The sequence below is a fragment of the Polypterus senegalus genome, chromosome 4, assembly GCF_016835505.1.
Source record: "Polypterus senegalus isolate Bchr_013 chromosome 4, ASM1683550v1, whole genome shotgun sequence".
NCBI classification, from domain to species: Eukaryota; Metazoa; Chordata; class Cladistia; order Polypteriformes; family Polypteridae; genus Polypterus; species Polypterus senegalus.
This window is the reverse complement of record NC_053157.1, coordinates 103,086,578-103,112,291: the sequence shown is the minus strand read 5'-3', so window position 1 is coordinate 103,112,291 and position 25,714 is coordinate 103,086,578. Positions and strand designations below refer to the sequence as shown.

The 25,714-nt window shown below is 38.5% G+C and overlaps 1 protein-coding gene across 2 annotated transcripts in view; it reads left to right on the top strand.

The window, feature by feature from the left end:
• Positions 1–25,714, top strand: part of grid2 (glutamate receptor, ionotropic, delta 2) — a 2,157,968-nt gene that overhangs the window by 1,906,102 nt on the left and 226,152 nt on the right. The window contains exon 10 of one of the 2 annotated variants that reach the window (XM_039751125.1): positions 22,275–22,472. The exons of the other annotated variant lie outside the window; for it this stretch is intronic. Within the exon in view, the coding sequence (XP_039607059.1) occupies positions 22,275–22,472 (198 nt within the window). The remainder of the gene's footprint in view (positions 1–22,274; positions 22,473–25,714) is intronic. 2 annotated transcript variants of the gene reach the window in all.

Genomic DNA, 25,714 nt, shown 5'->3' with positions numbered 1-25,714 from the left:
GCGTGAACTAATTTCTGAGCATCTTTAAGTGATATAAGAGGTCTAACTTTAACTATGTTTCTTAAGTGAAAAATACTGTCCTAGTGATCTGATTAATATGCGATTTAAAATTCAGATTACAGTCAACAATTACCCCTAAACTTTTTACCTCCGTCTTGAATTTTAATCCTAATATATCCAGTTTATTTCTAATAGCCTCATTGTATCCATTATTGCTAATCACTAAGATTTCAGTTTTCTCTTTATTTAAGTTGAGAAAGTTACTATTCATCCATTCTGAGATACCAGTCAGACATTGTGTTAGTGAATCAAGAGAATTGGGGTCATCAGGTGCTATTGATAAGTACAGCTGTGTGTCATCAGCATAGCTGTGGTAGCTCACGTTGTGCCCTGAGATAATCGGACCTAACAGAAGCATGTAGATTGAGAAGAGCAGCGGACTCAGAATAGAGCCTTGTGGAACACCATATCGGATATCATGTGTCTTCGAGTTGTAATTACCACAACTAACAAAATATTTTCTCCCTGTCAGGTAGGATTCAAACCAATTTAAGACTGCGCCAGAGAGGCCCACCCATTGACTAAGGCGATTTCTAAGAATATTATGATCAATGGTGTCAAATGCAGCACTCAAATCTAAGAGGATGAGAACAGATAAATGGCCTCTGTCTGCGTTCACTCACAAATCATTTACTACTTTAACGAGTGCAGTTTCTGTGCTGTGATTTGTACTAAAACCCGACTGAAATTTATCAAGAATAGCATGTTTATTGAGATGGTCATTTAACTGCATAATGGCTGCCTTCTCCAGAAATTTACTTAAGAAAGGCAGGTTAGAGATGGGTCTAAGATTTTCAAGAGCCGACGAGTCAAGATTATGTTTCTTAAGAAGGGGTTTAACTACATACATATATACATATCTATATATACAGTATATATATATATATATATATATATATATATATATATATATATATATATATATATATATATATATATATATATAGTGGTCCCGGCTGGGACGCCCAGGAGGACCATAGGCGGGCTTGTGCCTCCTCCAGACCGCGAGGGGGCGCCCATCCTGGTTAGGTTGGGGGCATCGGGTACAGGGCTTGGAAGCCCAGCCCTGTAGGGGCCCATGGCCACCGCCAGGCGGCGCCCAGGTGCCTGAGGAACCCTGGAGCCCAGCACTTCCGCCACACCAGGAAGTGCTGGGGGGAAGATGACAGGGGACACCCGGATGGCTTCCAGGTGCGCAGCCGGCACTTCCGCCACACTGGGGTGTGGCTAGGACTGATTGCCGGGAAGCAGCTGGAGCCCATCCGGGTTCCTATAAAAGGGGCCGCCTCCCTCCAGTCAGCAGTGGATGTCGGGTGAAAGTGGACAGAGCTGGAGAGAGGACTGGAGGTGGCCAGGAAAGAAAGGCACAGGAACTGTGAGCCCTTGACTTTGGGGAATCGGTGCAGAAGGCACTGGGGTTTGTGTGCACGTTACATTTGTAAATAATTATTGTATATAATACAATATATATACAATATAATAAACAGTGTGTGGTGGAGCCAACGATGTCCGTCTGTCTGTGTCCGGGTCAAAGTTCACAATATATATCTATCTATCTATCTATATATATATATATATATATATATATATATATATATATATATATATATATATATATACTGTATATATACATATACACATCTACATATATATACACATACATATACACACATACACATACATCTATATATATATATATATATATATACTAGCAAAATACCAGCCAGTGAGAAGTAGTGTGTTAAAGGAGCAATGAAAAAGAAAAGGAAACATGGGCCCCTACAGGGTTGGGCTTCCAAGCCCTCTACCCGTGGCCCCCAATACAACCAGGGCGGTCGCCCCCTCGCAGTCTGGAGGAGGTACAAGCCCTCCTCCTGTACTTCAGGGTGTCCCGGCTGGGCTCCACCCCCAGCCGCCTGCGACAATATATATATACACACACACAGACACATATATATACAGATCTACATATATACACACATATATATACTGTATACATATCCACATATATATACATATCTACATATATATACACACATACATGTATATATATATACTGTATATAGCAAAATTCCTGCACTTTGCAGCGATGAAGTACTGCTTTTAAATTTTTATTAAGAAGAAAAGAAAACCTTTTTAAACTGAGGGAAAATATACCAATAACTATCTGTTAAGGATCTCTTTGTATACCACGTTGTCAGTTCAGCACTCCGGTTGTAGTATGATGAAGCTGTGCGAGCTCACTCTTGAGAATGCAACGTATAGTTGTCCAGGAGAAAAGCAATCTTGCCTGAAATCAATGGCAACCTTTTGTATTGTCTGTCCCTGAGACTTATTACTTGTCATCTCGCAGGAGAGCCTTACTGGATATTGGAGGTATCTGAATTGAAATGGGAGATCAGAGGGTATAACGGGGATGCGAGGAATACATTGAGTGTGGAGAAACTCTAGAGACAGCGTTTGTATTAACTTGTGGATTTTTCTGTGAGTATTTGGTGGCAGCATGACCGCAAGACCGCGTTAGCTGTGGAGCTCAGGTCAGAGCATATTCTTTTCCTACCTTGTCAATTCTGTTATGCGTTTTTTAAACAGGTTTGATGCATGGAAGTGATCACTCGTACTGCGTTCAGTCAGTTCACGTGAGCTGCTCTCTTGTGTGATGTTGCGATGTCCACGGCTTTATTTAATGTTAGCTAAGACCCGGCACTTAAAACTTTCTCGCTACAGCAATTCTAACTCCGTTTAGTGATCCAAAGGCTTGTTTATACCTCGTGTCTTCTCATTAAACTTGTATCTCGCGAATAAAGTATTTGACGAATGCATGACAAACGGCAGCGGGAGCGTGTCCATAAACTTAATTTAAACTTACGGTTTACACCGTGCTTTGTTTCCGCAGTAGCTGCACTTATGAATAAGTTTGTATGCGTTTTTGTTCAGTGCTCTTTGGGAGCTCTTCCTTCTTTTCTACGTACTGCGTTCACAGTCAGTTCACGTGATTACGTGGAAGGCGTGATGATGTGACACGCATCTCCGCCCCCCATGGTCATCGAGCTAAAGTCCATTACAGTATATGGAGAAAAATAGGTTCCAGTTATTACCATTACGCGTAGAATTTCGAAATGAAACCTGCCCAACTGTTGTAAGTAAGCTGTAAAGAATGAGCCTGCCAAATTTCAGCCTTCTACCTACACGGGAAGTTGGAGAATTAGTGATGAGTGAGTGAGTGAGTGAGTCAGTGAGGGCTTTGCCTTTTATTAGTATAGATACAGTGCATCCAGAAAGTATTCACAGCGCATCACTTTTTCCACATTTTGTTATGTTACAGCCTTATTCCAAAATGGATTAAATTCATTTTTTTCCTCAGAATTCTACACAACACCCCATAATGACAATGTGAAAAAAGTTTACTTCAGGTTTTTGCAAATTTATTAAAAATAAAAAAACTGAGAAATCACATGTACATAAGTATTCACAGCCTTTGCTCAATACTTTGTCGATGCACCTTTGGCAGCAATTACAGGATGTCTCTATACATTGCTGCAGTCATCTTTCCCTTTATCCTGACTAGTCTCCCACTGAAAAACATCCCCACAGCATGATGCTGCCACCACCATGCTTCACTGTAGGGATAGTATTGGTCTGGTGATGAGCAGTGCCTGGTTTCCTCCAAATGTGATGCCTAGCATTCACACCAAAGAGTTCAATCTTTGTCTCATCAGACCAGAGAATTTTGTTTCTCATGGTCTAAGAGTCCTTCAGGTGCCTTTTGGCAAACTCCAGGCGGGCTGCAATATGCCTTTTACTAAGGAGTGGCTTCCGTCTGGCCACTCTACCATACAGGCCTGATAGGTGGATTGCTGTAGAGATGGTTGTTCTTGTGGAAGGTACTCCTCTCTCCACAGAGGACCTCTGGAGCTCTGACAGAGTGACCATCAGGTTCTTGGTCACCTCCCTGACTCAGGCCCTTCTCCCCCGATCGCTCAGTTTAGATGGCCGGCCAGCTCCAGGAAGAGTCCTGGTGGTTTCAAATTTCTTCCACTTACGGATGATGGAGGCCACTGTGCTCATTGGGACCTTCAAAAGCAGATGAAATTTTTCTGTAACCTTCCCCAGATTTGTGCCTCGAGACAATCCTGTCTCGGAGGTCTACAGACAATTCCTTTGACTTCATGCTTGGTTTGTGCTCTGATATGAACTGTCAACTGTGGGACCTTATATAGACAGGTGTGTGCCTTTCTAAATCATGTCCAGTCAACTGAATTTACCACAGGTGGACCCTAATTAAGCTGCAGAAACATCTGAAGGATGATCAGGGGAAGCAGGATGCACCTGAGGTCAATTTTGAGCTTCATGGCAAAGGCTGTGAATACTTATGTACATGTGCTTTCTCAGTTTTTTTATGTTTAATAAATTTGCAAAAATCTCAAGTAAACTTTTCATGTTGTCATTATGGGGTGTTGTGTGTAGAATTCTGAGGAAAAAAATGAATTTAATCCATTTTGGAATAAGGCTGTAACATAACAAAATGTGAAACAGTGATGCGCTGTGAATACTTTCCGGATGCACTGTGTATATATATATATATACCCTTTGGGGTGCGAGCAGCTGTCGCTGGGGGTGCCAGAAGCGATCGAGGAAGAAAAATGAAAAACATTATTTGTACAAAATCTTAATTTATCTATCCATTCCTAAATAATTAAATGGGCAGGCTATTTCGTATCAGTGCAATACACTGCTTGTTACTTCCACTCTTACGTGCACTTAGTGCTGGGTGGGTATTATGAATATCGTATCTGTTCAAGTGCTATTTAAATTTTAAATATAAGTAATTTTTATTTAGTCGACAGAAATATCTTTGGTAGGAATGTAAGTTAAATTTAGTCATCATTGCATACATTTTTCTTCACCATAGAAATGTAAAGACAAAATTCAACTTACATTCCTACCAAAGATATTTCTGTCGACTAATTAGAACCCACTTATCTATACTAATAAAAGGCAAAGCCCTCACTGACTCACTCACTCACTCATCACTAATTCTCCAACTTCCCGTGTAGGTGGAAGGCTGAAATTTGGCATGCTCATTCCTTATAGCTTACTTAAAAAAGTTGGGCAGGTTTCATTTCGAAATTCTACGCGTAATGGTCATAACTGGAAGCTATTTTTCTCCATATACTGTAATGGAGTTGAGCTCGATGGCCGTGGGGGGGTCGGAGTTTCGTGTTACATCATCATGCCTCCTACGTAATCACATGAACTGACTGTGAACGCAGTATGTAGAAAACAAGAAAGAGCTCTAAAAAACGCTGAAGAAAACATGCATTATACAATTGAAAAGGCTGTGAAACAATAAGAAGCGAACGAGTGACACATACAACCATATTCATGAGTGCAGCTACTTCGGAAACAAAGCAGGCTGTAAACCTAAAATTTAAATTAAGTTCATAGACAGGCTGCCACTGGCATTTGTCATGCCCACGGTTAATACGGGATACAAGTTTAATGAGAGGACGCAGGATATAAACAAGAGTTTTGATCACTTTGTAACTAAGTTAAAATTGCTGGTGAAGGGCTGTGCTTATGCAAATTCAGAGAGACTGTGTTTGTGGGGGGATTGACAGTTAAGGCAGGTGGGGGAGTCACATCATCATCTCCCCTCCCATTCACCTTATTTCGCTCTGAGCTGAGCTCCGCAGCTAACGCAGTTTTGCGGAAGCAACTTTGTGACGCTGCCACCAAATACAGAAAAATCCACAATTTAATACACACGCTGTCTCTAGAGTTTCTCCACACTCTGAATCCTCTAGGCACTACTTACAAAAGGTTACATTGACACAGCACACAGTTACATTAGCACAAGCACAGCTGAGAAGCTTCGATGCATGTGCTCCATAACGCGTTAAAAAATAATGCATTTAATCACACTTTGCATTCCAAGCAAAGGGGAACTTCTGTCAATGCATAATTTCCTGCTACACCGATTACATTGATGCACACATCACAGCTACAAAAATGTAACAGTCGGAAGAAAGCGCGTTGCTTTGACTGATTGGAGGAAAATTTCATTTCAAAAGACTACCCAATAGAAGCCTTGATAAAAGCGTGGTTTTGTGCACATATACCTGTATATATGTATATATACTCAGCAAAAAAAGAAACGTCCTCTGACTTTCAACTGTTTTTACTTTCAGTAAACTTAATGTGTAAATATTTGTATGAACACTAAAAGAGTTAACACCATAAAACATAAACTAAAAATGTTTCACAATGTGTCCTTGAATGAAGGGAGGCTCAAAATCAAAAGTACCAGTCAGTATCTGGTGTGGCCACCAGCTGCTTGAAGTACTGCAGTGCATCTCCTCCTCATGGACTGGACCAGATTTGTCAGTTCTTGCTGTGAGATGTTACCCCACTCTTCCACCAAGGCACCTGCAAGTTCCTGGACATTTCTGGGGGGAATGGCCCTAGCCCTCACCCTGCGATCCAACAGGTCCCAGACGTGCTCAATGGGATTGAGATCCGGTCTCTTCCACTGCAAGGATGATCAGCTGTCCTTCCTGTCTCACTGTAGTGCTGTCTTAGGCATCTCACAGTGCGGACATGGCAATTTATTGCCCTAGCCACATCAGCAGTCCTCATGCCTCCCTGCAGCATGCCTAATGCACGTTCACGCAGATGAGCAGGGACCCTGGGCATCTTTCTTTCGGTAGACAAGTCTCTTTAGTGTCCTGCGTTTTTAGAACTGTGACCTTAAATGCCTACTTTCTGTAAGCTGTAAAGGTCTTAACGACCATTCCACAGGTGCATGTTAATTAATTGATTATGGTTAATTGAACGTGCATGGAAAACATTGTTTAAACCCTTTACAATGAAGATCTGTAAAGTTATTTGGATTTTTAAAATATTATTGTTGAAATACACAGTCCTGGAAAAAGGAACGTTTCTTTTTTTGCTGAGTATATATGTGGATGTACGTATATGTATATATACTGTATATATTTGTGTATATGTATATATATGTTTATGTGTGTGTGTATATATATATATATATGTATATATATACAGTACAGGCCAAAAGTTTGGACACACCTCCTCATTCAATGTGTTTTCTTTATTTTCATGACCATTTACAGCACTCCATCACACTCCTTCTTGGTCAAATAGCCCTTACACAGCCTAGAGGTGTGTTTGGGGTCATTGTCCTGTTGAAAAATAAATGATCGTCCAACTAACCTGACTTCTGCACAACACAACTGCTAGTCCCAACCCCATTGATAAAGCAAGAAATTCCACTAAATAACCCTGATAAGGCACACCTGTGAAGTGAAAACCATTTCAGGTGACTACCTGTTGAAGCTCATCGAGAGAATGCCAAGAGTGTGCAAAGCAGTAATCAGAGCAAAGGGTGGCTATTTTGAAGAAACTAGAATATAAAACATGTTTTCAGTTTTTCACCTTTTTTGTTAAGTACATAACTCCACATATGTTCATTCATAGTTTTGATGCCTTCAGTGAGAATCTACCAATGTAAATGGTCATGAAAATAAAGAAAACACATTGAATGAGAAGGTGTGTCCAAACTTTTGGCCTGTACTGTATATTTATATATGACAGCAACACTCATGACAATGACAATGTCAATCATGTTACGTTATTATTAAAATGTTTTCTTTTCTTTTTCATTACTTCTTTAACACACTACTTCTCTGCTGCGAAGTGCGGGTATTTTGCTAGTATCCAAATTGAACTTGAAAAGATATATTTTTTAGAATCTGGGTGTGCATTTTAGATCGACTTGACACGCACTACATAGAGCCCGCGTACTATTGTGCTCTCGCCTGTCTGCCTCAGTAAGTCGCCGTCGCTTCGCTCTTACTTTTTTACCGTTCATTTAATCATGGCTAGTCATGAAAAAATTTAAAAATGGAAGGAGGATTACACTGAGTATGGCTTTACCAAAACAATTATTGATGGCAAATAAAGTATCCATCTATACTAATAAAAGGCAGAGCCCTCATTGACTGACTGACTCACTGACTGTCTCATTGACTGACTCACTCATCACTAATTCTCCAACTTCCCATGTAGGTAAAAAGCAGGCTTATTTCTTACAGCTTACTTACAAAAGTTAAGAAGGTTTCACTTCAAATTTCTACATGTAACTATCATAACGGTCGGCAACGTCCGCCATGTTGAACTTTCTTATTTATGGCCCCATCTTCGTGAAATTTGGTAGGCGGCTTCCCTGCGCTAACCGAAACCGATGTACGTACTTATTTCGGTGGTATGACGCCACTGTCGGCCGCCATATTGAACTTTCCAACGTCACTAATTCTCCTACTTCCCATGTAGTTAGAAGGCTGAAATTTGGCAGGCTCATTCCTTACAGCTTACTTACAACAGTTAAGCAGGTTTCATTTTGAAATTCTACATGTAACGGTCATAACAGTCGACAACATCCGCCATGTTGAACTTTCTTATTCATGGCCCCATTTTCACAAAATTTGGTAGGCGGCTTCCCTGCGCTAACCGAAACCAATGTACGTACTTCTTTCGGTGATATGATGCCACTGTCGGCTGCCATATTGAACTTTTCAACTGTCTTTGTTACTTATGGGCCCATCTTCAAGATATTTGGTACGCGGGTTCCCAACGCTAACTGAATCCTACTTACGTAAATACAGTGGAACCTTTAGATATGATCACCTCTGTAAATGAGAAATTCAAGATAAGAGGAAAAATTCAGATCTAAATACGAGCATTGGCTCGCGTAACGAGCCATGAGCCAGGCTGTGGTTATGCGTGACACGTTTCCCGATCCGCCTCGACTCGGGGATTCACCCAAGCTGACACTGCCAGCCCGTCAGCTCACTCAGTGTTCCTTGTTCTCCCGTAGCGTGAGGATCTACGCGTTTGTGCGCTTGTGATTTCATTGTTTTGCTGTAGCAGTTCACTGTATAAGTGTATCCAAAAATATCGCGGACATGCAGACGGAGAATAGGAGACGATTGCCCTCAAGAGGAGAGAAAGAGAGAGAGAGAGAGGCGCGTGCGAGCAAGCGAGATAAGGAGAGAGAGAGGCACACACGAGCGAACGTGCAAGAGAGATAAGGAGAGAGAGAGAGAGCGCTTGGAGAGAGATAAGGAGAGAGAGATGCGCACGAGAGAGAAGAACCATCAGCTTAGTTATGCTCACATGACGCTCAGCAGACAAAGTGTATCCATACTACTTGTATTGCAAGACATCGCTCGTTTTATCAAGTCAAAATTAATTAAAAAATGTAGCTCGTCTTGCAAAACACTCGTAAACCAAGTTACTTGCAAACCGAGGTTCCACTTATATATATTATTTATCAGTGTTATTTGTTAGGAAAATTGATTTTTATGTTGATATTTTTGGGGGTGCAGAACGGAATAACTGGATTTCCATTATTTTCAATGGGGAAGTTTGTTCTAGATACGAGAAATTCTCTATACAAGCTCAGTGCTGGAACGAATTAAACTCGTATCTCGAGGTTCCACAACAACAACAACAACAACATTTATTTATATAGCACATTTTCATACAAACAGTAGCTCAAAGTGCTTTACATATTAAAGAATAGAAAAATGAAAGACACAATTATAAAACAAAATAAATCAACATTAACATCGAATAAGAGTAAGGTTCAATGGCCAGGGGACAGAAAAACAAAAACTCCAGACGGCTGGAGAAAAATAAAATCTGTAGGGATTCCAGACCATGAGACCGCCCAGTCCCTCTGGGCATTCTACCTAACATAAATGAAACAGTCCTCTTTGGATTTAGGATTCTCACGGAAGGGCTTGATGATGATGATGGTCACGTAGACTTCTTCCTTTTAATCCATCCATCATTGTTGGAGCATCATGAAGCTTTGAGTAGGTGGAGGTGTCGCAGGCCGCCACCACAAAGAAACCGGAAAAATAAACAGAAAAGAGAGTAGGGTCAGTACCGATTTTAGAGCCACCATGAATAGTTATTATGATGAATTGAACATACAGAGTATCAGGATTAAGTTAAATTAAGATTAAAATGAAGTTATAAAAAGGCCATGTTAAAGTAATGTGTTTTCAGCAGTGTTTTAAAGTGCTCTACTGTATCAGCCTGGCGAATTCCTATTGGCAGGCTATTCCAGATTTTAGGTGCATAACAGCAGAAGGCCGCCTCACCACTTCTTTTAAGTTTTGTTCTTGGAATTCTAAGGAGACACTCATTTGAGGATCTGAGGTTACGATTTGGAATATAAGGTGTCAGACATTCCGATATATAAGATGGGGCGAGATTATTTAAGGCTTTATAAACCATAAGCAGAATTTTAAAGTCAATTCTGAATGACACAGGTAACCAGTGTAGTGACATCAAAACTGGAGTGATGTGTTCTGATTTTCTTTTCCTAGTTAGGATTCTAGCAGCTGCATTCTGCACTAGTTGCAAACGATTTATATCTTTTTGGGTAGTCCTGAGAGGAGTGCATTACAGTAATCTAGTCGACTGAAAACAAACGTGAACTAATTTCTCAGCATCTTTCAGTGATATAAGAGGTCTAACTTTACTTATGTTTCTTAAGTGAAAAATGCTGTCCTAATGATCTGATTAATATGTGATTTAAAATTCAGATTACAGTCAACAATCACCCCTAAGCTTTTTACCTCCGTCTTGACTTTTAATCCTAATGTATCCAGTTTATTTCTAATAGCCTCATTGTATCCATTATTGCTGATCACTAAAATTTCAGTTTTCTTTATTTAACTTGAGAAAATTACTATTCATCCATTCTGAGATACTAGTCAGACATTGTGTTAGTGAATCAATAGAATCAGGGTCATCAGGTGCTATTGATAAGTACAGCTGTGTGTCATCAGCATAGCTGTGGTAGCTCACGTTGTGCCCTGAGATAATCTGACCTAACGGAAGCATGTAGATTGAGAATAACAGCGGACCCAGGATAGAGCCTTGTGGAACACCATATTGGATATCATGTGTCTTCGAGTTGTAATTCCCACAACTAACAAAATATTTTCTCCCTGTCAGGTAGGATTCAAACCAATTTAAGACACTGCCAGAGAGGCCCACCCATTGACTAAGGCGATTTCTAAGAATGTTGTGATCAATGGTGTCAAATGCAGCACTCAGATCTAAGAGGATGAGAACAGATAAATGGCCTCTGTCTGCATTTACCCGCAAGTCATTTACTACTTTAACGAGTGCAGTTTCTGTGCTGTGATTTGTTCTAAAACCCGACTGAAATTTATCAAGAATAGCATGTTTATTTAGGTGGTCATTTAACTGCATAATGACTGCCTTCTCCAGAACTTTACTTAAGAAGGCAGGTTAGAGATGGGTCTAAAATTTTCAAGAGCTGAGGGGTCAAGATTATGTTTCTTAAGTAGGGGTTTAACTACAGCAGTCTTAAGACAGTCTGGGAAGACCCCAGTATCTAGTGACGAATTTACTATGTCAAGAACATTATCAATTAGCACGCCTGATACTTCTTTGAAAAACCTTGTTGGTATCAGGTCAAGGACGAGGTGGAGGGTTTTAATTGAGATTATTTTTGTAAATCAGGTAAATCTATCCTAGTGAAAGAGTTTAATTTGTTTATAACAGGATGTTGGGGTTTAGGAGGATCCTTAGTGTTGGGGAGATATACTATGTTATTTCTAATATCATTAATTTTTTGATTGAAAATACAGCGACAGCCTCACAGGTTTCACTGGAAGCACTTAGGAGGCATTCCTTTGAGCTACCTGGGTTTAGTAGGCGATCAATTGTTGAAAATAAGACTCTGGGATTACTAGCATTGTTATTTATAATCTTGAGAAATAGCAGCGTCTCTCAAGACGGACAGTGTTATTGTATTCTGTTATTTTGACTTTTAATATTTCGTGGTGGATAGTAAGTTTAGTCTTCCTCCATTGACGCTCAGCTCTACGGCATGTTCTCTTTAAATCAGACACTCTTTGGGTCTTCCATGGTATACCAATGCTAGAAGATTTTTTCACTGTCTTTTCAGGTGCAACTATGTCAACAGCAGCTCTCACTTTAGAATTAAATCTTTCCACCTTACTATTTACATTGTCCTCGCTATTATAGCTGGCACTATAAACGGACTGATTGCTTAAAATGTTTGTAAGTTTTAAAGCTGCTGCGAATCAAAGAAGCGTTTTTAACAATATGCTTCTCATGAGTGTTTTTATCATTATTTCTATATTAAAAAGTAGAAGAAAATGGTCTGATAGACCAATATCAATGATCTGTTTTATATCAACTTTCAGTCCTTTAGTAATCACTAAGTCTAATGTATGACCTGCTTTATGTGTAGGCTGATTTATGAGTTGTCTCAAATCAAAAGAATCCAGGAGGTTCATAAATTCTTTTACTTTTAGATCACACTGATTATCTATATGAAAATTAAAGTCGCCAACTATTAGGAGTGTGTCATAGTTAGTAATTAAAATTGACATTAAGTCAGAGAATTCCTCAAAAACGACGCGCTATATTTAGGAGGTCTATACACGGATAGTACTAGAACTTGAGAATCTCCATGAATAACAACGGCGAGATACTCAAAGGACTTGAACTTACCAAAACTGACATCTTTACATTTTAATCGCTCGAGTAAATGTTAGCCAATCCGCCCCCTTTTCCCTGGCGGTTTGCATGAGTAAAACTGTAATCCGGAGGCGCAGATTCGATTAAAACTGCTGCGGCATCTGAATTCAGCCATGTTTCATTTAGTGCAATAAGATCTATTTTTTTATCACTAATAAGATCGTTGATAAAAAACGTTTTGTTAGTTAAAGCTCTAACATTTAATAGTGCCATATTTAATGTTTCGGAGGTGCAGAGATGAGTACTATGTGCGTTATTGTTATTTGGAATAGGAACTAAATTATTATTATTAGCGCCGCTCTGTGTCATTTTTTGTTTAATCTGTGATCTGTTTTATAGTTTTAATACATTGTTCCTTTAAAATAGTGATTTTAATTAGATTATTGGAGTTTATGCCGTATTTCCTAGGTTTTCTACGTGCATTGAGATTGCTTATTACAGTATTAATGGTGTGCACTTTAACGGAAGACTCTATTAAACATTCATCATGTCCTGGCACAGCAGTATTATTTCGGAAGGGGTTAAGAGCAGAGATAGATAGTCAAGAAAAACGAATTACCTTTGATATGTTTTTGGAGAGGACCCGGCGACGAAACTGTTCGGATGCAGGCCATCACGCTTGAAGAGACGCTGCCTTTCCAAAAAGAGATTCCAATTGTTGATGAAACCGACATCCTTCTTCTTGCAGAAACCCTGTAGCCAGTTGTTCAACCCTAGCAGACGACTCCACTGTATATACGTCCATAGCCTGCAGCTCGGTCACCGTGTGAGGCGGCGTTGGGTTCCCCATCCCAACGCCTCCCACGTGGTTGACTGCCTGCCTATATAAGACCGTCCGTCGCTTCGGTCTCTACATCCCCTTCCTTGCTTCGCCACGGGATTCACGTCTCCCTGCTGATAACTATAGCCTTTTTATTTAATCCACGGCTTCTCCACTGTTTTATTGTTCGTTTATTATGATTATAGTTATTGTGTAGGTATTTTAGACTTACTTTACATTGTTCAGGTACCCATTTCCTTTATCGTTCCAACCATACTCCCATTAACATGTCTATCGAGGTGATCACCATCGATCAAAGAACTGTCACTTACCGAGTGGTTTCCATGCCCGGAGATGGCACCTTCCTTTTCCATTCTTTTTGTTACATATTGCACGGCCATATCAGGCTCACTCTTGATATCCGGAGGAACATTGTGTCTTATGTATTGAATGACTGGGACAGGTTCGAGGTGTGGACTGATGATGGTACAGGAGATAATTATACTACACAGGAGCACAATAAGAGTGAAATGCTTAAGCCCTTCACCTATGGTTCTGCATGTGAGTTGATGACTGCCGCTGAATTGTTCGGTTGTCGCTTTTAAGTGTACCAAAATGACCAAATATTTTACACCTTTCGACAACTGCCAATGCCTCTTAAACATCTGAGATTCACAGGTGAAGATTTCAGTAGTGGACACTTTGATGTTTATGAATGTTTAAACTCTCAAAAGCTGGATGTGAAGTTATCGATAAAACCGGTTGTATGCTTACAACGCTTAACAGATGCCGAATGTCACTTCAACACAAGTCCTGCAAATACTTTCGCAATTGAAAGAAACCATGAAACTCAAACTGATTATCTTTCAATCAGGTTCATATTTGGAGGATGTGTTGTGTTCAAGTTACATTTCGTCTTTGTCAACCGTTGTAAAGATATCAGGTTTCATTCATCGATTCCTTTCTTACTGCATCAATAAACAGCTCGTCTAGCTCTTTATTTGAGACATCACACACTGCATGCATGTTTTTTTTTTTACACTGTCTTCCTTTAGCTGGACATTGACTTTTACCACCGTGTGCTTTGTTTCCGCAGTAGCTGCACTTATGAATATGCTTGTATGCGTCACTCGCTTCATATTCTTTTGCTGCCTTCTCAATTGTGTAATGCGTTTTTGTTCAGCGCTCTTTGGAGGTCTTGCTTTTTGTCTGCGTACTGCGTTCACAGTCAGTTCACATGAGCCGCTCGGACTACATGCATCGAAGGTTCTGAGCTGTGCTTGTGCTGTCTCGTGCGATGTCCACGGCTTTATTTAATGTTAGCTAAGACCCGGCACTTAAAAGTTTCTCTCGCAGTTTCGCTGAGTTTGTGCTAAACACCACCCTGACCATCTCATCTTCGTTTCCATAAGCACAGCCCTAAACCAGCGAATATTTAGTGGTAGAGTGTTCCTATTGGATTGCCGCTGACGGATGGCCTTATATGGGCAGGCACTCAATTACATGGGAGGTGTGACGATGAGAGATGCAACTCCGCCTCACATGGCGACCGAGCTGCAGGCTATGTCCGGTATATATGTGCATAAGTAGGTTCCAGTTATGACTGTTACGTGTAGAATTTCGAAATGAAATGCCTAACTTTTGCAAGTAAACTATAAGGAATGACCTGCAAAATTTCAGCCTTCTACCTACACTGGAAGTTGGAGAATTAGTGATGAGTCAGTGAGTGAGTGAGTGAGTCAGTCAGTCAGTGAGGGCTTTGCCTTGTGGAAATGGCCCGGACACAGATAGGCAGACATGTTGAAAGTCACCACCACACGTTTATTTTATAAACTATTTACAAGAATCAGTGCACACAACCCCTTCAGTCCCCAAAGTCCTGGCCAAACAACACCTTGCCTTTCTTCAGGCCGCCTCCACTCTCGCTCCTTTTGCCTTGTCCTGCTTCCACCTGACTCAAGCCTCGAATGAAGGGAGGCGGCCCCTTTTATCCGCACCCGGATGTGCTCCAGGTGCTCCCCGGCAATCTCCCGCTGACACGCCCCAGTGTGACGGAAGTGCCGGCTGTTCTCCCGGAAGCTCTCCGGATGTCCCTGCTTCTTTTCCCCCCAGCACTTCCTGGTGTGGCGGAAATGCTGAGGTCCAGGGTTCCCAAGGCATTGGGGCGCCCCCTGGTGGTGACCACGGGCCCCTACAGGGTTGGCCCCCAAAGCAACCAGGGTGGCGGCCCCCACGTGATCCAGGGCGGGCGTAGACCCTCTTCCGGTCCTTCAGGGTGTCCCGGCCGGGTAGTCGCCCCTGGCATCCCTGACAGCCTTTTATTAGTATAGATAAGTGCATAGACACAGTATTTCTTAAGTATGTTTTCGTCAGGAAACCTGTATTCAAATCATATTTGAATTATCAAATACAATAATGACAAACCATGGCTTCATAAAAATCTGAAAATGTTAAAAACTAAAGAGGAATCTTACAAAATTGAAGACAAAAAGGTTTACAGATTGACTAAATATCAATGAGACAAAGCCAAAAAGGATGCCAATAGCAAATACAAGGACAAGGTAAAACAGGGCTTCTCCATAAATGATTGTTTGCCTGAAATGCTTTAAGTGATCACTGCTTGCAAATTCAAGCACACTCATACAGGCTAAACCATCTTTACTTGACCAGTTAAATAGTTTTTTTTTTCAGTTTTGATACACACCTCTCCAGCACCCAGAACATCAATCCACCTGACTCATCTTTCTTTCAGTTCAGCTGCATCTCTCATCTCAGCATTTCTCAACATGAAGTCTCTTTGCTTCTCCAGAGATAGATATGTTGTAAAGCTCCAGGTTCAGATAGCATCTCTCCATCCACACTGAAACATTGTTCTGATCAGTTAGCCCTAGTATTTACAGAACATTTACTCAGTCTTTGGCTCAATACAAAGTCCCTGCCTGTTTCAAAAAGTCCATAATCATCCCTGTACCTAAGAAGCACAATATATATATAGTCAAAATGATTATATGCCAGGGACACGGACCTCTGTAATAATCCATTTAAACAACTGATTCTTCAGCACCTCAGGCCTGTCACAAATCTAAATCCAGTTTGCTTACCATACCAACAGGTTAATTGAGAATACATAACTCTTTACTACATCTTGCAGCATTTAGACTCTTCAGTTACTTATGCCACGATTTAATTTGTGAGTTTATTTCTGTATTTTAATACAATAATACCATAGCTTCTCTTCAGCCACCTTCCCAATATTAACGTAGACTATGCCACATATCTGTATTACTGACTTTCTAAGTAATAGATGTCAGAGACTGAAGATGTTTGAATATTAGCCAGGGTCCCTGACCCTGATAGCAGGGTTCCCTCAAGGTTGTGTTCTATTCCCTCTTCTTATAAGGTGCTGTATCAGAGAACTGGGGATTGGCTGGCAAATTGTTGCACCTCAAAAATCTTAATTTTAATTCCTTGAAAACAATAGAAATTGTTGTGGGTTTTACACTACTCGCCTCATACACTCCTAGTTCTAAATGATGTACAGTACTTGTCAACAGGATAGAATCATTTAAATATGTTGGATGTTTGTTCTCTTTCAGCTTAAAAAGTTTAACCTGTCTTCTCAATCTGTGCTGGTTAAGTTTTTTTAGAGCCATCATTGAAAGCATCCTTACTTTCTCCATAACAGTTTGGTTTGTCAATGCATCTGCTCAATATAAGCATAAACTGCAGCATATTATTCAGACAGCAGAAAACATTTTTGGACTGAAGCTGGACATCGAGGTCCTGTTTACATCACAGGTCAAGAAACGAGACAGAAATATAAGGCTACACTCAGCCAGGCAGCCATCTCCTTCAATTTTTAACATTGAGGAAACATTACTGGTCACTAAAGGGAAAAACTACTAGACATAAAAGCAATTTTCTTTTCTACTGCAGTCACTATTGTTAAACACAGTCGTTGATTCACCTCTGTCTCTTCCTGATTTCTATTCTCCTCCATTCAATATAAACTGTTTATTTTATGTTTAGTTTATTTTGGACTTCTAATGCATTACTAGGTTTGAGTGCAGTTTTACTTCACTATATTGTTTTATAAATATATATACTGTAAATAAATATACTGTATATATGTGTTTATTGTATACAGGTATAATGATGTGATGGTGTCTTTTACTATATATTGTGTTGTTTAATTCTATGTGCCTTGTTATGTGAGTGGATGAAACATCAAGAGTAAGTCCTAGCAATTATGTTCCCTACAATAAAGTTCTAAGTTTAAGTTCATTAGGAATAATGCAGATTATTCCACTTGTATTAGTTTAAGGGTATGTTTATATATTTTGGTTAAGATAATTACTATCATCTTAATAAACCCAAATACCTACAGGGGTATTATGTAGAAAATGTATAAAGTAGTATTTTCTTCAAAACTTATTCAGTTAAACAAAAAATCTAGTTACAGTTTTACAAATCACAAAAAAATCACATCAAGCTGTTCAAGTATTTTACAGAAAGAATATATATTGCAGCAGACCATTCAATCAATCAATCAATCAACATTTATTTATATAGCACATTTTCACACAAAAAATGTAGCTCAAAGTGCTTTACAAAATGAATAGAAAAATAGAAGACACAATAAAAAATAAACATAAGTCAACATTAATTAACAGAATAAGTAAGGTCCGATGGCCAGGGTGGACAGGAATAAAAAAAAAAAACAAAACTGTAGGGGTTCCAGACCAAGAGACCACCCAGTCCCCTCTGGGCAATCTACCTAACATAAATCAAACAGTCCTCTTTGTATTTAGGGTTTTCATGGAAGGACCTGATAATGATGGTCACGTAGACTTCTGACTTTCAGTCCATCAATGTTGGTGCATCATGATGCTTTAAGTAGGTGGTGGTGGCACAGGCCGCCACCACAAAGGAACCGGAAAAAGAAACAAAAGAGACAGTAGGGGTCAGTACAGATTTTGGAGCCACTGTGAATAGTTATTATGATGAATTGAACATACAGAGTATTAGTATTAAGTTAAAGTGAAGTTATAAAAAGGCCATGTTAAAGTAATGTGTTTTCAGCAGTTTTTTAAAGTGCTCTACTGTATTTGCCTGGCGAATTCCTATTGGCAGGCTATTCCAGATTTTAGGTGCATAACAGCAGAAGGCCGCCTCACCACTTCTTTTAAGTTTAGCTTTTGGAATTATAAGGAGACACTCATTTGAAGATCTAAGGTTACGATTTGGAATATAACGTGTCAGGCATTCCGATATATAAGATGGAGCGAGATTATTTAAGGCTTTCTAAACCATTAGCAGTATTTTAAAGTCAAAAACATTTACATAATGTTATTACTGTAAGGCTGCATCAGCATGCATCTGCAAAGAAAAAAGCTTTATTTCCTTGCTAAAAGCAAAAGAAGATAAAAGACACAATATCTTGGCTATATAACCTTCATCAGCTGTGCAACTGAACAGAAAAATGCAAGTAACATATATAGGAAGAAACAAAGCTAGGGCAGATGAAAGGAGAAAAGGTGAGAGTAAGTGTTGAATAGCTTCAATAATAGATGATGAGAGATTAAAATGTTTGTCAGTCATTAAAACCTGGAGAAATGTGTGGTCTCAATGTGAGAATGAGCTTATCTTTGATTTTCATTGAAAACAGACTTTAAAGCCCTGTGAAAGAACATGGACAGAAACATCTGTGTTGCTGTGATCAAGGAGCTAGGTCCCATTCTAGTACCCATTGCAATGCCACTTACCTTATAAAAAACTTTGAAGGTAGAACCAGTTCTGCCATACTCACAAGGATGTCTGTCAAAAGATCTTAAACTGGACATCTGTTGAATGTCTATTTGAGGGCGATGAGACCACCATTGTGAGGAATGACTATGTATTCAGAGGTACTGTCCATGGTAAAGATAAAGCAGTTAGCACTGTGAAACCTGAAGCCGTCAAACAACTGGTGAGCATGGTAAGTATCTTTTACATATGAAGAGAGACCTACAACATCATAAGACAGTTGAGGAAATCTGAAATATAAGTAGTGGTAGAGTTTCATGCAGAAATAATAGCATATCCAGAAATGCCAGTTTTGTGGGTTTTTTGGAGTAGGTAAAATTTATTGGCCACTAGCATTGGGAGAAAATTCCTTTCTTCTGAAGATAAAAGAAATGGTAGAACTTACCTCCTGCTGGTAATCATTTGTTGGATTCTGTGTGAGAGGAAGACAGGCAACTGTTTTGGAGAGTTGTTTTGAAACTTATGCAATATCAAGGTCCTTCTGCCAAACAGCATCACACCCCCCTTGTTTGCAGATTTGATGACAATATCATCTTGATGGATCAGTGTCTGTAGTGCTTTAAGTTCACCTTTGGTAAGTCTGGACATGTGTTTGCTGGGACAAGAAAGTTTACTAGGAATTTGATTAGAGTAGTGATTGATGAAATAATCAATAGATGCAAAATGTCCAGCCACTTATGAATGAGCTTTAGACACCTTTCAAAGATGCCATTCACTGATCTCTTGGGTGATAAGCAGATGTATCATGTATAGGTGATCTCTTACAGAATTTCAGTTTTCATAAGTGATGGCATTTAGATGTAATTGTGACTTAGCTAAATAGACGAGCACACAAACTCATCCAGCACTGCACATTGAAATAAAAGTGCTCATTTAGCCTCATGTTGGTCTTGATAAGTTACTGGTTTTCTTTTGTGAAATTGAAATATACTAATCAAGAAAACATTTATGTAATATGCCTTATGGACCTTCCTAGATATTGATTACAAGTAAAAAATGTAATTAAGGTGCACCTTAAATCCATTTGCACCTCTCCATCAATGCCTTTTGTTTTGTAAATGTGTTGATCAGCACAAGCAGCAAGCAGCCTGCTGTCCCATCCCCAGCCTTGACAGAGCTAAACTCAGGCAAAAAGTTCTCCCAGCTCAAGCCAAGGATTCTTATCTGCATGTGAAATTCCTGAAGTTGTATAGGGCAAATAATATAATATATCATTATTTGAAATATATGCATTTCATGTATGTTCCGTGTCTACAAAGATCTGGGTAAGTGTAGGATGAAAGGAAATGTGAGTCAAGAAATGCTGAACATATACCTAAAGCAGAAACTTTTTCCATGTTATACTAATAATGACATGAAGTGTATAATGTGTGAACACTTTAGTCCAAATATCAAATAAACAAAACATTTATTTATTTATTTTTATTTATATAGCACATTTTCATACAAAAAGTAGCTCAAAGTGCTTTTATTCAAGAATATAACCAAAGAAAAAAAACATTTGATTTACATACCTAAAGAAGAAATTTTGATCATGTTATACTAATAATGACGTGAAGTGTGTGATGTGTGAAGACTTTAGTCCAAATATCAAATAAACATGTGCACTTTTATTAAAGAATATAACCAAAGAAAAAAAAAGCATTTGATTTATATGTTGCTGTCAAAGAGTTAAAAACCCAAGCTCAAATGTCAATCTACAGGGAGTTTATATTTATTATTGGATGGTGCAGAGGTAAGAACTGCTGCCTTATAGCCCAAAGGTCCCGGGTTCAAAACCGAACACTCCATGTTTTGAGTAGTGAGATGGTATTATTATTATTACTATAATATAATAAAAACATACATTTGATTTGAGCCTGTAACACCCAGTGTAAATTTTGTCTATTTGTAAAAGTTAGCACCTGTTTTTTTTTATTATTATTCAGTTTTATTCTCTCAGTGACGTTCATGTGGTACAATGAACTTGCCTCTCCCTCTCTCATTTGTTTCATGTTAACAGCTAAAATGCTTGACATTGTGAAAATAATTAGGTGCCAGAATAATGTTTTTTTTTAAATCCTCCCTCTCTCCTTCTCTGACTTCTTCTGTCTCAAAATAAACAGTTTATGGATCAGACTCTATTTGTTTTTGATACTTAACATGGTGTACTATGCTCTGATGGCTATTAAGTATAATTGTAAACTTTGACATTGCATACTCTGTCCCTCTCTCTCCTGTCACTCATAATCTCATATGCTGTTTTAGTGTTTTTGCTACTATCCACATACCTATTACCTACTAACATAACACTTGATATTCCTGTGTAGTGCCTAATCAAGTTTAGGAAACTCCTAAGCTTGACACTACATACTAGTTTTCCTGTGGTTCCCTCAGAATGCCTTTATTTCAGTGATGAAACCTGTTTAGGGCTCCGCATGGGCTTTGGCTGTCACTGGTCTTGTCTAGCTCTAACTGCTTCTTTGTGCTTCAGCATGGAATTAATTTATTAAAATCTAACAGATCTGAAAATTCAGCAAAATGATATGCAATGATTTTGCATATGTTTGAATTGTACACAGTTGTACTTTTTCATGACATTCCATTAAGAAGTTGTACACAATTATATTTGTAGTAAGTGACCATTTTACTCTTCCCTTTGTTTTTTGATTTGGGGGTAGGGGGCAAGGAAAGAAGTGGCTGAATAAATCTGTGAGTGTTGGCAACATATCATGTCAGTTACATAGTGCTCAGTCCCTCTGCCATTAGTTGTTCCTCAGATTGATTCTGCCAATGGATCTAAAAAAATCTGCCAAAATGATTGTTTCTCAAAACTGTTTTTATTATTAGTTTCCATTTTCTCTTTTGGACATATTGATGAACATCCATTTCTTCATTCATGAACCTAATATCAGACCATGACAATAAGAAAAACAAATTAATACATTCTTAAATGCATTCAAGAGCACCTACTTTACAATTTACACTATCATTTATTTGTTAATTTGATTTCATTTTTTTAATATTGTAATTTCAGGAGGAACCTTTCGTAATGGTATCTGAAAATGTGTTGGGAAAACCAAAAAAATATAGGGGATTCTCTATTGATGTTCTTGATGGTCTGTCAAGTTACTTGGGATTCAAATATGAAATCTACATAGCTCCGGATCATAAGTATGGAAGTCCACAGTCAGATGGATCCTGGAATGGCTTGATTGGAGAACTGGTGTTCAAGGTGGGTTATTTTAGTATTAAATGTTGCATCATGCTTGAGATATTTGACTTACTGCTTCTGTATCAGTTAAGAATACAATTATAATGGTGCTGCTAGTTAAATGCACTTAATTCGCTGTATCGGTTTGGTCTGGAACACTGAGAGTTGTGATAAAACAGCAATGATGTGCTGCTTTATAGCCTGGCAAGAGTTATAAGTCTACGCAATTTAAGCACTACTTACAATTGGGGAACATTCAAGATAGTTTCTGATCTTCCCAGAAGTTGATAACCCCAGTAAGATCTTTCCAAGATCAGAAAGTATAATGCTCTGACAAATTACTGGGATCACATACAGTGGTGTGAAAAACTATTTGCCCCTTTCCTGATTTCTTATTCTTTTGCATGTTTATCACACAAAATGTTTCTGATCATCAAACACATTTAACCATTAGTCAAATATAACACAAGTAAACACAAAATGCAATTTTTAAATGATGGTTTTTATTATTTAGGGAGAAAAAAAATCCAAACCTGTTGGCTATTATGTTATTATGTTATTATATTATTATATGGGACGTCTCCCATCTTTTAGGGTTTTGCTTCACATTATTGATTAGTCAGCTGACAAACACAGAAGCACATACCGTTAATAGACACATACTTACAGATAATGACATATTTCCTATCACCGGGAAAGTGTGCTAACCACTGTGCCCGCCTCCATACTCTTTACATTTATAGTTTCTAAAATACACAACCTCCATTCACACACATTAGGCACATTCTGCTTCTCGCAAAAACTTTACACCTGATCAGGGTTTAAAAGGAAAAATGTTTTGCATGTTTATAAGCTTTAAACAAAAGTGGAGACATCTTATTTATTTTAACTCAATTATACATATCATATTGATAATTATCTTTCTTTGTCATGAGAGAACCTGTCTCATTTTTAAATCCACAATTATCCAATTAATACCTTCTAAAAGTATGGTCAGTACTTACAGGAAGGTAACAGAGGCATGCTTCTCATTGCAAATTAAAATTAATTGTATTTATTCTTTTTCCAATTTAAGTTAGAGCTCTTTTACATTTTATTGCTATTTTTTGCACACCATTTAAAGTTTCTTTTTAAATGCTACCTTATATCGTAGGTTCGTAATTTAAGCTATATTTATAAGATTTCAATAATTTCTGTGTGTTTTAGCACACAGCAATACTTTAATAGTACAATATAGGTATGGGGGTTGCCAAAACCTTTAACCTTTAACCTTTTAGGCAACGTGATAGGAACAGCTGCACAGCTCATAAACTGTTTTTTAACAGACGGACGAATTGTGTATTTTGGATTACATCAGGCTGCTATTCTGCCATTAAAGATTTCTACAATTTATTTTAGCGAGCGCGATCGAGCCTTTTTGGATTTTATCGCCGTTGGCTTTGTTTATCTTTAAGTATTTGACTACCAGACCCACTGGATGCGTGACACGTCAGACAAGGTAAATGCATTCCTGCATGCATCAACTTTTAATAATGCACAAATCTTCATAGCTTTTACAAAGTACTGTTCCTAATGGCTAACGATGTAATTTATTTGATAACAGTATTCCCCAACATGGCATTTACTTTTCATGCAGGTTTTGGACTTCGTACAGCAGCTGATTAATCTGTGTTGTCCACTCGGGTGCCGTTTCACTTTATTCTGGACAACCAGTCTCATGTCTACCAGTTTTTTTTTTACAATTTGTTTTGTCCGGTTTAGTTTCGTCTTTTATTTCCACATTTTGTAATCATGCTTTGGACTTAAAAGTCCAACCCGCATAATGTAATTAGCAGAAGCTGCTACAATTTACCAGCAGTTATCTGTTTTTTTTTTTTTCCATTATTGCCCCATGCACTATGGCCCATGTTACAAGCCCACCTTATTGTTGAAGTGTTTGGCTGCTGTCCAAGTCTTTATATACTGTCTTCTCCACGTGTATACCCTTACTTAGGTTCCAAACAAGGAAAGGAGAGGATTCGATTTCATCTCTAACATACAGAAATAGTACAATGCCCATTTTCGTAGTTGTACCTTCTCTCTTCAAATGCTTACCTAAGCAGTCCTAAATGCTGAGAGACCATGTGTGCTAACTTTGGCCTGGCCTATACATGTGAATGGATTTATAAAATAATTTTTGTACAGAGCACAGTGACATTAAACTTACATTCTTGTTACACCTCCTTGGGTGTGTTCTCAGCACTGTGGATAAAAGAGAAGATACAGTTTGTGACAGCACCCCCTTGATACCTGGAATGGTACCTCTTTCCTCATCAGGGCCAAGAAGGTGATCCCCTGGTGCACATGCATGACAACAGGTATATTTTTAAAAAGTTTAAGAAGCTTTAATTACAGTAATAAGCTATTTACAGTACAGTCACATTAACAGATATTGGTCTATAACATAAATAAAATATTTTCTTTCTACATACAGATTTAATTTTCTCTACAAATAAAACATCTTTTACACCCCAGATTTCTGTGATTAATTAGTTTATAGTAGACAAATTCATTCTTCAGTCTATTTTGGAGGTGCACCTTAAACAATTTCTATTTATTTTTTTCTTGTTTATAAAATGGCCATTTTAGCTTGACCCATTTCCTGAAAACATTGTAATTCTAAGAAAATTGTAAAATGCAATTGTAGAATCTTAAGTTAAATTGTTAATTTAAGAGTAGATAGTGTACAGCTGCGATAAAGAATTTTAACCTAGAAAATTAGTTGCATTCTATGTCTCCAACTACTAGCTCACAAACCCAGCATTTACATGTTATGTAAATTAAATCAGTGGGCTATAGCTGATACCAGTCAAACACCCAGCCTCTTAAAGCCATATTACACCTGCTATAAAGGTTCTCTCTATTCAACATCCAGGAGATTTTTGCAATTACTAAAGACTTTTTACAGATATTGTGGCAAAGTAGCCTAGGAAGTACCGATTGATATGTTCACAGACCAAATTCAACACCGTGATAAAAAAAGAAATAATATGATTAGTGGTGGGAGGCTGCTGGGTGTTAGCGGGTATGTCCTTTGTAGCTATGCATTAATATATGTAACTAACCCTCAAATCAAAGAACAGTACATTACATTAGCAACTTGCAACACATGAAAAGCAAAGTGTATGTATAGGTATATGATAAAATTTATTCTGCTGTCTTCATGTGTGTTCCCCACATATAGAATTATATCCCCTATACTGTATATTTCAGAAGTAAACATA